At 40.7% G+C, this 14,514-nt stretch overlaps 1 protein-coding gene across 1 annotated transcript in view; it reads left to right on the top strand.

The window, feature by feature from the left end:
* Window positions 1-14,193, top strand: part of CFAP53 (cilia and flagella associated protein 53) — a 34,153-nt gene extending 19,960 nt beyond the window's left edge. Inside the window, exons 6-8 of the mRNA XM_003914375.5 lie at window positions 3,553-3,769; window positions 8,076-8,178; window positions 13,790-14,193. Of these exons, the coding sequence (XP_003914424.2) occupies window positions 3,553-3,769; window positions 8,076-8,178; window positions 13,790-14,018 (549 nt within the window). The 3' untranslated portion in view covers window positions 14,019-14,193. The remainder of the gene's footprint in view (window positions 1-3,552; window positions 3,770-8,075; window positions 8,179-13,789) is intronic.
* Window positions 14,194-14,514: the final 321 nt, after the last annotated feature.

Here is a 14,514-nt window from a genome sequence, read left to right as displayed (position 1 = left end):
CAATCTCGTCTCACTGCAAACTCCACCTCCCAGGTTCAAGCAATTCTTCTGCCTCAGCCTCCTGAGTCACTGGGATTACAGGCGCCTGCCACCACGCCTGGCTGATTTTTTTATATTTTTAGTAGAGACGGGGTTTCACCATGTTGGCCAGGCTGGTCTTGAACTCCTGACCTTAGGTGATCTGCCCACCTCAGCCTCCCAAAGTGTTGGGATTACAGGCATGAGCCACCACACCTGGCCAAGAGTTCTTTATATTTTCTAGATTCAAGTCTCTTACCAGATAAATGACTTGCAGTTATTTCCTTTCATTCTGTAGGTTGTCTTTTTACTTTTTTGATGGTGTCCTTTGAATCACAAAAGTTTTAAATTTTGACAAAGTTCAATTTAGCTAGATTTTCTTTTGTTGCTTATGCTTTGGGGGTCCTATCTAAAAAACAGTTACCTACTCTAGGATCACAAAGATGTACTCCTTTGTTTTCTTGTTAGAGTTTTATAATTTTAGCTTTAACATTTAAGCTTTTGATCCATTTTAAGTTTTGTATATGGCATGAGATAAGGATCCTAATTCATTATTCTGCATGTGGATATCCAGTTATTCCAGCATCATTTGTTGAAATAATTGTCTAATTGTTCCCCTATTGAATTGTCTTATCACCCTTGTCAAAAATCAATTACAGTAAAGTGAAGGTTTATTTCTGGACACTCAGTTCTATTCCATCACTCTACATATCTATCCTTAGTCCAGTATAACAAATCTACTTGTCTTGATTACTGTCGCTTTGTAGTAAGTTTGAAATCAGAAAATGTAAATGCTGGCCAGGCACAGTGGCTCACGTCTGTAATCCCAACATTTTGGGAGGCTGAGGCGGGAGGATCAGCTCAGGTCAGGAGTTTGAGACCAGCCTGACCAACATGGTGAAACCCTGTCTCTACCAAAAATGCAAAACTTAGCTGGGCATGGTGGCGCATACCTGTAATCCCAGCTACTTCAGAGGCTGAGGCAGGAGAATCGCTTGAACCGGGAGGTGGAGGTTGCAGTGAGCTGAGATTGCATCATTGCAGTCCAGCCCAGGCAACAAGAGTGAAACTCCACCATTGCATTCCAGCCTGGACAACCAGAGTGAAACTTCATCTCAAAAAAAAAAAAAAAAAAGAGAGAGAAAATGTAAATCCTCAAACTTTGTTCTTTGTCAAATTGTTTTGGCTATTCTGGCTCCCTTGAATATCCACGTATCTAGAAGTTACATGGATCAGCTTGTCAATTTCTACAAAGAAGCCAGTTGAGATTTTGATAAAAATTGTGTTGAATCTGTAGGTCAATTTGGGAAGTGCTGCCATTTTCACAGTATTTTTTTCTGATTCATGAACTTAGGCTGTCTTTCCATTTATTTAGGTCTTCTTTAATTTCTTTCAGTAATGTTTCCTAGTTTTCAGAGTATACATTTTAACACTTTGTTAAATTTATTCCTAAGGATAACATTTCTATTTGGAAATAAAATTTTTAATTTCATTTTAGATTGATGCTGTCAAATAGAAATACAAGGACTTTTGTATATTGGTCTTGTATCCTGCAACATTGCTAAACTCATTTTGTAGTTTTAATAGTTTTTTTTTTTTTTTTTTTAAATAGAGTCTTGTCGTGTCACCCAGGCTAGAGTGCAGTGGCATATTCTTGGCTCACTGCAACCTCTGCCTTCAGGGTTCAAGCGATCTTCCTGCCTCAGCGTCCTAAGTAGCTGGGACTATAGGCTTGTGCCACCACACCCAGCTAATTTTTTTGTATTTTTAGTAGAGACGGAGTTTCACCATGTTGACCAGGCTGGTCTCCAACTCCTGACCTCAAGTGATCCACCCACCTCAGCCTCCGAAAGTGCTGGGATTACAGGCATGAGCCACTGTGCCTGGCCAAGTTTCAGTAGTTTTTTAGTGGATTATTAGTTCACTCTTCTTTTTGGTGCTCAGATTGCCTGATTCTAGATCGTGGGAGTCCCTTTAAGTGGGCTGTCTTGTTCTTTTGATGCTGTCCTCCAATAGACTTTGATAGTTTTCTTGATTCTGACACAATAAGATGTCCTAGGTTCATCCTGTTCAGTTTCTGCTCCAGTCTTATAATTGATTATTTTCCCAAGGATTGTTGGTTATTTTTAGTGGGAAATGGTATTAGTCTTTTTTCACACTGCTGTAAAGAACTACCTGACATTGGGTAACTTATTAAAAAAAGAAGGTGTAATTGACTCACAGTTCCACATGGCTGGGGAAGACTCAGGAAACTTAAAATCACAGTGGAAGGGGAAGCAAGGCACGTCTTATGTGGTGGCAGGAGGGAAGGAATGAAGAAAGCCACACTTTTAAACCATCAGATCTCATGGGAATTCACTATCACGAGAACAGCATGGGGGAAACTACCCCCGTGACCCAATCACCTCCCACCAGGTCCCTCTCCTCACACATGGGGATTACAATTCAAGATGTGATTTGGGTGGGGACACAGAGCCAAACCATATCAGGTATTTAATAATATCTAGAACCTTGGTGTTGGATAAACTCATTGCTGTCAGATGATTACTGCAACATGGCAGTAGCCAACTAAAAATGCTTGCACTAAATAAATAGCAGGTCTGAACTTTAGCTGCACATTACTATCACCTGGGGGAACTTAAAAGGTATCCATTAAATAGGAATTTCTGGGGGTGGGACTCAGCCCTCAGTACATTTTTTTTTTTTTTTTTTTTGATATGGAGTCTTGCTCTGTTGCCCAAGCCGGAGGGCAGTGGTGCGATCTTGCTCACTGCAAGCTCCGCCTCCTGGGTTCATGCCATTCTCCTGCCTCAGCCTCCCAAGTAGCTGGGACTACAGGTGCCTGCCACCACACCAGGCTAATTTTTTGTATGTTTAGTAGAGGCAGGGTTTCACCACGTTAGCCAGGATGGTCTCAATCTCCTGACCTCATGATCTGCCCGCCTTGGCCTCCCAAAGTGCTGGGATTACAGGTGTGAGCCACCACCCCCGGCCAGCCCTCAATACTTTTTAAAGCTCCTCAGGTGGTTCCAAAGTGTAGCTAAGATTTATAATTGCTGTAATAAAGTACAAAATGACTACCAGCCAGAGAGACAGTGCTATAATAGTAGAAATGACTTATTTTGTTGATCCGATTAAGATTTCATATACCTAAATTAAAGTAAATGAGAATAAAGCTGTATCATTGAAAACTATTTGGCAACTACTTTGAAAAACACTTTGTTAACTTATTCAAACAAGTATTATCAAACATTTCAAACAAATACGAAGAATTGCACAATGAGTCCCCATGTGTCCATCACCTCACTTTAACAACCGTCAACTAATGGCCATTCTTGTCTCTTCTATATCCCTACCCATTTCCCCCCTACTCTTGAGTATTTTGGAATAAACTTCAGACATACATCTGTAAATGTTTCAGTACATAGTTCTAAAAGATTGGGATTGGAGCTTTTAAAGATTGTTTTTAAATGTATCCTTACTATCACTATCACACCAAAAAATTTTAACAATATGAATTTTTATGTTACATAGGAAGATATGATAAGAGAACAGAAGATATACCATAAATATTTGGCACAGAGACGTGAGGAAGAAAAAGCTCAGGAGAAAGAATTTGACAGAATATTAGAGGAAGACAAGGAAAAGAAGTTGGCTGAGAAGGACAAGGAGCTGAGACTTGAAAAGGAGGCAAGGAGACAGCTTGTGGATGAGGTCATGTGTACAAGAAAACTTCAAGTTCAAGAAAAGTGTAAGGAACTGAATTACAGTTTTGTTATAGCTTGCTCTTAATTCAATTTAGGTAACAACCAAAATACTAACAACCATAATACTTATTATGTAAAACACCATGAGGGATGCAAAAAGGATGAAGGCAGGAGGCCTGTTTTTGCAAATCTTATCTAGTTGGATATATATGAAGAGTTTTATATACCAGCAGATTCCAGTCACAGGGGAGAAGTTCTCAAGGTTAAAGGAACAGTACATCATTTGAATACTGTGTGCCTTGGCGATTAGAATGAAGAGTGAGAAGGTGGGGCACAGACATACAGCTCCCTCTTGTCCTTTGTATCTGTCCCTCTTTTGAAAGTTTTCTCCATACTGTTGCAGGAAGTCAGGGACCCCAAACGGAGGGACCAGCTGAAGCTGCAGCAGAAGAACATAAATTGTGACGATTTCATGGACTTTTATCAGTTCCCAAAATTAATACTTTTATAATTTCTTATGCCTATCTTTACTGCAATCTCTGAACATAAATTGTGAAGATTTCATGGACATTTATTAGTTCCCAAAATTAATACTTTTATAATTTCTTACACCTGTCTTACTTTAATCTCTTAATCCTGTCATCTTCGTAAGCTGAGGATGTATGTCACCTCAGGACCCTGTGATGATTGTGTTAACTGTACAAATTGTAAAACATGTGTGTTTGAACAATACAAAATCAGTGCACCCTGAAAAAGAACAGAATAACAGCGATTTTCAGGGAATAAGGAAAGATAACCATAAGGTATGACTGCCTGCAGGGTTGGGCAGAATAGAGCCATATTTTTCTTTTTGCAGAAAGCGAGTAGGATAAATATCACTGAATTCTTTTCCCAGCAAGGAATAGCCCTGGGGAAGGAATGCATTCCTGGGGGTAGGTCTATAGACAGCAGCTCTGGGAATGCCTGTCTTATGTGGTTGAGATAAGGACTGAAATACACCCTGGTCTCCTGTAGTACCCTCAGGTTTACTAGGATTGGGAAATTCCAGCCTGGTGAATTCTAGTCAGTCCGGTTCTCTGCTCTCCAACCCTGTTTCCTGTTAAGATGTTTATCAAGACAATGTGTGCACAGCGGGACACAGACGCTCATCAGTAATTCTAATTTTGCCTTCGCCTTGTGATCTTTATGGCCCTTTGAAGCGTGTGATCCTTGTGACGTACTCCCTGTTTATACACCCCCTACCCTTTCAAAATCCCTAATAAAAACTTGCTGGTTTTGCAGCTCGAGGTCGCCATCATGGTCCTACCAATATGTGATAACACCTCCGTAGGCCTAGCTGTAAAATTTCTCTCTTTGTACTCTTTCTCTATTTCTCAGACTGGCTGACACTTAGGGAAAATAGAAAGGACCTATGTTGAAATATTGAGGGCTGGTTCCCCCAATGCTATACCTTTGTTTATGTAGTTGTCTCTGCCTATGATGCTCTTGATCATGAGAAATCTAGTCATCCTTCAGTGCCAGCTCAATTGACTCATGCCTTGAGCAGCCCTCTGTGTTCCCCCATTTAAAATAAATCCTCTTTCCAGGGCACTGTGGCTTGCTCACATCTCAGATGACCAACTGGCCAGGAGGGTCTTTATTTGGAGACTATTCTCAAAGTTTGGAGAATCTTTCCCCTTTTTAATACTTACATTCAATCCACGTCAGTTACTAGGTGTTTCTTTCATAAAGGGAGTTTAAGCTATTCTTGTAAGGGTAAGCTTTGTTTCAAGGTTTCTGAAAGTTATATCTGTGCTGAATGACCTTTGTCTCTTGGAAATCCCTGGACTAGGTTGCATCATACTGCTAAGTGATACATAGTGTCAGCCCTGTGAGATGCTTAAGTTAACTTTATGGCTACCTATAATCTTATAGCCATATTATGTCTCTATTATTTTACTACACTATGCCACTGTATTCCCTCAGCTTCAAGCAGTGCTTGGTCACAGAAGGGTGTTTGTTGAGAGGGTGAATTTCCACCTCCATATTTCTGCCATTTCCATGTCCAGCCCAATGGACCAGAGAGGCAATAAACACATGGACACATTTATTATTAGGGTACCACCGGATTTCACACTAGTGGTCTTCGCAAGAGGAAGCTTATCCTGGTCCCATTCATTAATTCTTCACTCCAGGAGTTATAATAGCAGTAGAAAATTGTTAAGCAGATGGAACTTTTAGAAACCGAGTAGAAAGTTTATACGCTGAAAAGATTTTTATATTCATCAGTGATGTTAGAAATAGACAATCGGTGCCAGGAAGAAAAGTCAGCACAGAGACAAATGATCTCTCAGCAAGGCCATCTTTACTTTCTGCAGAAAGGGTGCTCATTTGAAGATGGAACACTAGCAAGAGCACACCTAGGCCAGGGAGGGGAAGGAGTTCTTATTCCTGACTCACATGGCCCCTGCTGCCGTGTCGTTCCGCTATTGGCTAGGGTTAGACCACACAGGCTAACCTAATTCTGATTGGCTAATTTAAGAGAGTGACAGGCTGAGTGGTCTGGCGGGAAAAATGGTTATGGAAGGAGTCAGGGTGGAGAATGAGGGCAGAGCAGATAATCGGAATGAGTCAGGGTGGAGCAGGTAATCAGAATAAGTTAGGGTGGAGCAGGTAATCAGAATATGTTAGGGTGGAGCAGGTAATCTGAATGAATCAGGGTGGGGCAGATGATCAAAATGAGTCAGGGTGGAGCAGGTAATCTGAATGAGTCAGAGTGGAGCAGGTAATCTGAATGAGTCAGGGTGGAGCAGGTAATCGGAATGAGTCAGGGTGGAGCAGGTGATCAGAATGAGTCAGGGTGGGGCAGGTGATCAGAATGAGTCAGGGTGGGGCAGGTGATCAGAATGAGTCAGGGTGGAGCAGGTGATCAGAATGAGTCAGGGTGGAGCAGGTAATCGGAATGAGTCAGGGTGGAACAGGTGATCAAAAAAGGTTGCTTTATGAGGAAGTTAAGTTTAAAAGTAGAAGGCAAAGAATTGAACATACTGACATATTGATTCTTTGAAGAAAAATTTAGAACTCATATCTAACAAGCGATAAATGTTATGTAAAATATTGGAAAAACATGGAAAATTTATTGAGACCATTTATAAACAAGGAAACAAAATCAACCATAATTCTACCACCCGGGAATAGCTACTATTCACAGCTTTCTATATTTTCTTCTAGTATTTTTACTACATATATAATTTTCCTTCACAGATTAGAACCATGTAGTATATACTGTTTTATGGTCTATAATTTTCACTTATTGAAAATATTTTAAGTCATTTTTTGTCAATTATAAGATTTGTAATGACTGCCTAGAAATCTGTTATAAAAATGGACCGTAACTTATTTTACCTAAACACAACTAATGACCCTTTATATTGTTTCTAATCTTTTTACTGCTATTTTAGAATTCCAGGTTACTGTCTCCGTACATAGTTATTTTTGGATTGTATCTGGTTGTTTAAGATAAATTTCTGAAATAGACTGTGGTACCAAAGATATATACATCTCAGATGTATATTAGCCAGTTGTATTTATTATTTTGTAAACTCTGTTTCCTTTGTCTTTTTTTTCTGTTGGGATGCTTAAATATATTTATTAACTTATAAGAGCTTTATTTATTTATTTTTTGAGACGGAGTCTCACTGTGTCGCCCAGGCTGGAATGCAGTGGCACGATCTAGGCTCACTGCAACTTCCACCTCCTAAGTTCAAGTGATTCTTGTGCCTCAGCCTCCTGAGCAGCTGGGATTACAGGCACGTGCCACCATGCCCAGCTAATTTTTGTACTTTTAGTACTTGTAGAGGGGGTTTTGCCATGTTGGCCAGGCTGGTCTCAAACTCCTGACCTCAGGTGACCCACCTGCCTCAGCCTCCCAAAATGCTGGGATTATAGGCATGAGGCATTGCGCCCAGCCAAGAGCTTTATATATTTAAATAATATTTATTTTATAATAAATATATATATATTAAATAATAAATTATAATAAACTCTTATTAGTATGAATGGCAATGAACTGTTTGTCTTCAAGGAGAGAAAAGTAGGAAGTGTTTTAACATTGGTAATTTATATGAAAAAGGGTAATTATAGATTTTCAATGAAATATGATTAAGAGGAAATCTGTAGATTGTAGCATATATGAGTCTAAACCCAATTTATTTCTCAATTGAGATGAGTACTTCTACTTAATCAATCTAAGATCCAGCCATGATTCTCAGCTCTACCTTTCTGAAGACAATATGACTCTGGTGCCCAGAAACATGTTGGCAAGTCTTGTCTGAAAGTCATTTGACATATAATTACTTTTGCTTTTCTTAGTGCAAAGAGAAGCTAAAGAACAGGAAGAACGTGCTATGGAACAGAAACACATAAATGAAAGTCTTAAAGAACTTAACTGTGAAGAGAAGGAGAATTTTGCAAGGTATGATTTTGTTTTCTATATCATTTGCTACCTAAAAAACAGATTTTTGGCCAGGCATGGTGGCTCACACCTGTAATCCCAGTACTTTGGGAGACTGAGGAAGGAGGATTGCTTGAAGCCAGGAGTTTGAGATTAGACTGGGCAGTGTAGCAAGATCTCATCTCTACAAAAAAATAAAAATAAAAATTAGCCAGATATGGTGACATAGACCTGTATTCCTAGCTACTTGGGAGCCAAAGTGGGAAGATCACTTGAGTACAGGAGTTAAACACAGCAGCTATGATTGTGCCACTACACTCCAACCTGGGCAACAGGCAAGATCTGTCTCAAAAAAACAAAAACTAAAACAGATTTTCAACATAGAAGACCATGTGCCATAATTCATGCATTATTGACATTATTTTGCATTAGTGTTACACTTGTCCTTCTAGAAGCTCAAAGCAGTTTACAAAATTTCGTGTAAAAGTAGGCACCAACTGTCTTCGTAAAATTTAATTCCATTGCCATTATGTATATTATGATTATACACATAAGTTGTTAGGCTGGATGAATATCTTTAAAAATAAAATAAATTTGAAACACTTAAAAAATAGGCACCAACCTTAAATCCTAATAAAATAGGAAGATTTTTTTTGCTCCATGAAGTAAATTCTGAAAAGCAGGCTGGCCTAATCAGCTAGATTAGCAGAATGGCTTATAGGGACAGGATTCCATACAAATGTCCCCAGGAGGATGTGTTTAGCCTTACTGCATTAGAAAACTCTGGATGCTTTGGGAAATACCACTGCCCTCCTCTGACAAGGGCTGGGATTAGTTTCCTTCTGATCATCACAATCAGGCTCAAGTGGGGGAAACGAGGCGGCTACCTCCCTGCAGCTTTTCTTATACCATCGCACTCTCTTCCCACTGGTGGCCATGATACCTAAATCAGGCAGTCAGTGTAGTGGAGGAAGAGGACCTGGTTTCTCTGATTACTGGTCACCCTCCCTGTTCCTGGGGCCTGTCCCTTGACTTACTCACACTTGGTGCATAGAAATAAGCTTTTCTCTTTCTAGAAAAAGTATGGTTAATGTGCCTGATCCTATTCTCACTTTGGGGTCACAAACAACAATATCTGTCCTACTGTTCTGAGTTCCTGCTACTGCCTCTGCTGTGGAAATCTTTTCTTCTCATATATATGTGTGTGTGTATATATGTGTGTGTGTGTGTGTGTGTGTATATATATATATATATTTTTTTTTTTGAGATGGAGTCTTGCTGTGTCACCTAGGCTGGAGTGCAGTGGTGCAACCTCGGCTTACTGCAATCTCTGCCTCCCAGGTTCAAGCAATTCTCTGCCTCAGCCTCCCGAGTACCTGGGATTACAGGCACGTGCCACCACGCCTGGCTAATTTTTATTATTTTTAGTAGAGACAGGGTTTCACCACCTTGACCAGGCTGGTCTTGAACTCCTGACCTCGTGATCCCCTCGCCTCGGCCTCCCAAAGTGCTGGGATTACAGGCGTGAGCCACCACGCCTGGCCTCCTTCTCATTTTTAAAAAGTCTCCTGTTGGAGATTTGGGAGGACTCAATAAATATCACATCTCTTCCCTGCTAAACTTCTGAATCAGCGGAGAGATAAGGAAAAAATTATGGCAGAGGTATTACAGTTACCTATTGCTACATAACAAAACACCCTGAAATGTGTGGTTTGAAGCAATTTATGATTATCTCTTATGATTCTGTGGGTCAACAAGGCTCGTCTAGGTAGTTCTTGCTTGGAACATCTCATATCGTTGAAGTCAGATCCACATGACTGAGGCTATATTCATCTGAAGGCTCAACCTAGGATACCTACTCATATAGGGAGCAGTGTATGCTGACTGGAGTCAGGGATCTCAGTTATCAACTAGGAGTTTTAGTTGTCACCTGGAACCCCTATGTGTGGGCTCTCCATGTGATTTGGACTTCTCACAATGTGGTGGCTTGTTCTGAGAGGGAGAGTTCCAATAACAAGTATACCAACAGCTAGGAAGAAGAAGCTACCAGGCCAGTTAAGAGCTACAGCTGGGACTGGCATAGCATTACTTCTGCCATATTCCATTGGTCATAAAAGTAGTTACAGGGCCCATCCTGATTCAAGGAGATGGAGAAAGAAGCTCCACCTCTTGAAATGGTAGTAGAGGTTCACATTGCTGAAGAGCATAACTGGGCTGGTGGCATGGGGGTAAAAGAATTTACCAAGACAGTTGTAGGTACAGGCAGATTTATTAGAGAAAGTAGGAAAATTCAGTGCAAGAAAGCAATGGCAGCCAGCAAGAGAGGAGCTGACTGCCAGGAAACAAAGGCTTGCTGGAGATTTTATAGGATGGTTCTTGGGCTACTTGATAACACCAAGGTAGCAGGGAGCTAACTTGCATTCTTCTGTCAGCTGAGGTGTTTGATGATAAATCGAAGCATTTGATGATAAGCAGGAAGTTTGTGAGTTTTGTATGTTATCTGCACAGGAGGGCTATATGTCCTGAGCCATGAACAAAGGCAGACCTATAGCTTATCTGCTTTATCTCTTTGCTTTCTCCTGGTTCCACCAGCCTGATTCCTTTTCCCTAATTAGGAGTACACATATGGGGAGGAAGATAGTACTGTGGCCATCTTTGGAAAATAGAATCTACCATAGAGGGGTATCCAAATTATCTTTATTTCTGATAAAATCCCATTATCTTTGTTTCTGATAAAAGTTGATGGAGTGTTTTCTGACCCCAACAACAGATTCTCTGATTCTTCAGACACCAACTGGATGTCCAAGAATTCAATTCAGTTCTGATAGTAACTACCCCCGGTTAGTACAGACCCCACAGGGTAAGGGCTTAGTCCCACAAACTGCTAACACTTCAGACGCCAGATGCTAGTCCCAGACCACCTTCTGATCAACCAGCTATAAATTGGAGTTCACGACCTCCTCCTCAGGTTCAACAGTTTGCTAGAATTGCTCACAGAAATCAAGAACACATTTGACTTATGTTTACCAGTTTATCACAATGGACACAACTCAGGAACAGCCAAGTGGAAGAGAAGCATGGGGGCTTCCGTGCTCTCTGCGGGTGCACCATCCTTTCAGCACCTCTCTGTGTCACCATCACAGATGCCCTCAGAACATCCTTGTTCAAGAGGTTTTAGAGCTTCATCTCCAGCCCCCACCTTCCCCTCCTGAGAGGTCAGTGGGTGGGGCTGAAAGTCCTAACCCCCTCATCACTTGGTCTTTCTAGTGACCAACCCCATCCTGAGGCCACCCAGGGGCCCTACCCTAAGTCAGCTTATTAGCATAAAATCAGGTGTTCCTATGAATGACAAAAGATACTTTTACCACTCAGGAAATTACAAGAGTTGTAGGAGCTCTGTGCCAAGAAGTAGGAACAAAGATCAAATATAATTCTTATTATACCACAGCTGATATTAAAAATGTGGCTTATATTTCTAGCCATTGAAACTACAAAGAGGCCAGGCATGGTGGCTCACACCTGTAATCCCACCACTTTGGGAGGCCAAGATGGGCGGATCTTGATCCCAGGAGTTTAAGACCACCCTGTGCAACATGGTGTAACTCTGTCTCTAAAAAAATACAGCAACAACAAAAAAAATTAGCTGGGCGTGGTTGTGTGCACCTGTAGTCCCAGATACCTGGGATGCTGTGGTGGGAGGATCACCTGAACCTGGGAGGTTGAGGCTGCAGTGAGCCATGATTGTGTGATTGTTCCAGTAGTGTACTCCAGCCTGGGTGACAGAGTGAGACCCGGTCTAAAAAAAAAAAAAAAAGGAAAGAAACTACAAAGAAAAAAATATGGCTTATAAATTGTAAAATTATATAACCATTATGGAAAACAGTATGGAGGTTCCTCCAAAAAACTAATATTAAAACTACTACATAATCCAGCAATCCCACTTCTGGGTATATGTCCAAAAATTAAAAGCAGGGTCTCGAAGAGATACTTACACAGAAATATTCATAGCACTATTCACAGTATTCAAGAGGTAGAAGCAACCCAAGGGTCTATTAATGAAATGAATAAACAAAACATGGTATATATTTATGGCGGAATATTATTCAGCCTTAAAAAGCAAGGAAATCCTGTCACATGCCATAGTATGGATGAACCTTGAGGACATTATGCTAAGTGAAATAAGCCAGTCACAAAAAGACAAATACTGTATGATTCTATTTTTATGAGACATATAAAGTAGTCAGATTTATAGAAACATAAAGTAGAATGGTGGTTACCAGGGGTTGTGGGGAGGAAAGAGGGGAGGGGAGTTTCAGATTTGCAAGATGAAAAAGTTCTGGAGATCTCTTTTACAACAATATGAAGAGACTTAACTGCTGAACTGTACACTTTTGTTTTGTTTTGTTTTGTTTTTTGTTTGTTTATTTTTGAGATGGAGTTTCACTCTTGTCACCCAGGCTGGAGTGCAGTGGCGCAATCTCGGCTCACTGCAACCTCCACCTCCTGGGTTCAAGCGATTCTCCTGCCTCAGCCTCCTGAGTCCCTGGGATTACAGGCATGTACCACCATGCCTGGCTAATTTTTTTATTTTTAGTAGAGACAGAGTTTCTCCAGGTTGGTCAGGCTGGTCTTGAACTCCTGAATCAGGTGATCCGCCCACCTCAGCCTCCCAAAGTGCTGGGATTACAGGTGTGAGCCACCGTGCCTGTCATAATGTGTTTTTTATTACAATAAAAATTACACTATAAATAAAAAAACTGTCATATATTTAAAATATGGCTTATAGATGCAAGAAATTGTCTAGTTAATACTGAACAGAATGATAAGATGAGGCTAACTTACCCAGTCCCCAGCAGCATGAGACCACTGCAGGCCTCCTGTGCAGGGATGTGGCCCTTTGATGTAGAGCAGAGCAGAAAACAGATGGAGCAGCCTCTAAGATGAAAGGGGAAAAGCTGGCTGGGTGCAGTGGCTCACGCTTGTAATCCCAGCACTTTGGGAGGCCAAGGTGGGCAGATCACTTGAGGTCAGGAGTTTGAGACCAGCCTGGCCAAAATGATGAAACCTCGTCTCTACTAAAAATACAAAAATTAGCCAGGCATGGTGGTGGGTGCCTGTAATCCCAGCTGCTCGGGAGGCTGAGGCAGAGAATTGCTTTAACTGGGATGTGAAGGTGGCAGTGAGCTGAGATTGCGCAACTGCACTTCAGCCTGGGCGACAGAGTGAGACTCCGTCTCAAAAAAAAAAAAAAAAAAAAGAAAGAAAGAAAGAAAGAAAAAAAGAAAGGGGAAAAGTTGAATTGAGCAGTTTGCTTATCCTTTCCAATTTTACCCATAGAGAAGACTGAGGGAAGGGATGGAGGCAAACCAAGAACTATTCCCACATAGCAGTGAACATTGCGAGCCGGGAAGAAGTATTTCCTCTCTAAAATCAATATTTGTTCTAGGATTATATTAATGATTATTGTGTAAGAAACCCATTATTGAGTTTTTCATCTATTTCTTCTCCACTCACCCTGATTTTAATAGGAATTTTAATTTGACTTTACAAATTATATTTTAATTGTAATGCTCTAAATAAATCTAAATGCTTAGTTTTATAATTTTATGCTTTGACATTTCTAATACTTTAGACGCCAATGTTTAGCCCAGGAGTACAGGAAGCAACTTCAGATGCAAATCGCCTACCAGCAGCAGTCCCAAGAAGCAGAGAAGGAAGAGAAACGCCGAGAGTTTGAAGCAGGGATAGCAGCAAACAAGATGTGTTTGGACAAGATCCAGGAGGTCCTGTCCACCCATCAAGTGCTGCCTCAAAACATTCATCCCATGCGGAAGGCATGCCTCAGTAAGCTTCCACCATAGTTCCGTGAGCATCTATGTATCTTTTCTTGGTCTTTTAATATTTTTAACTACAGTATGCTTGTATGCTTCTTTTAACTCCTGGATAAACTGTTCTTTTTTTCCCTGAGTTTGTGTAATTAATTGAACGTAATTTTCTTCCTTTGAATAAACCTGCACCGTTTTTGGAGTTCACAGACTTACAAATCCAAATGCTCTACTTCATCGCATGTTGTTATTTTCCTGCCCCCTTTGCCTCCTTTTTAAACTCACTTATGACTAGTTCCGTTTGCTGACAACTGTCTACCCTTATGCCCATTTCTTCTTCCTTCCTTTCTCTTCTCTCTCATATACATAATTCAGTGTTAAGAGAGCATTTTTGCAGGCAGAACTGGGATTAACAGCCACTTTCATTAACCCACCTATTTAGTCATTAAACATATATTTTCAGAGTGCTTCCCATGTGCCAGGCACTATTCTAGATCCTGAGACTTCAGCAAAAACAAAATATACCCCTTGC

Source organism: Papio anubis, chromosome 19 (genome assembly GCF_008728515.1).
Source record: "Papio anubis isolate 15944 chromosome 19, Panubis1.0, whole genome shotgun sequence".
NCBI classification, from domain to species: Eukaryota; Metazoa; Chordata; class Mammalia; order Primates; family Cercopithecidae; genus Papio; species Papio anubis.
This window is presented reverse-complemented; position numbering and strand designations above follow the sequence as displayed.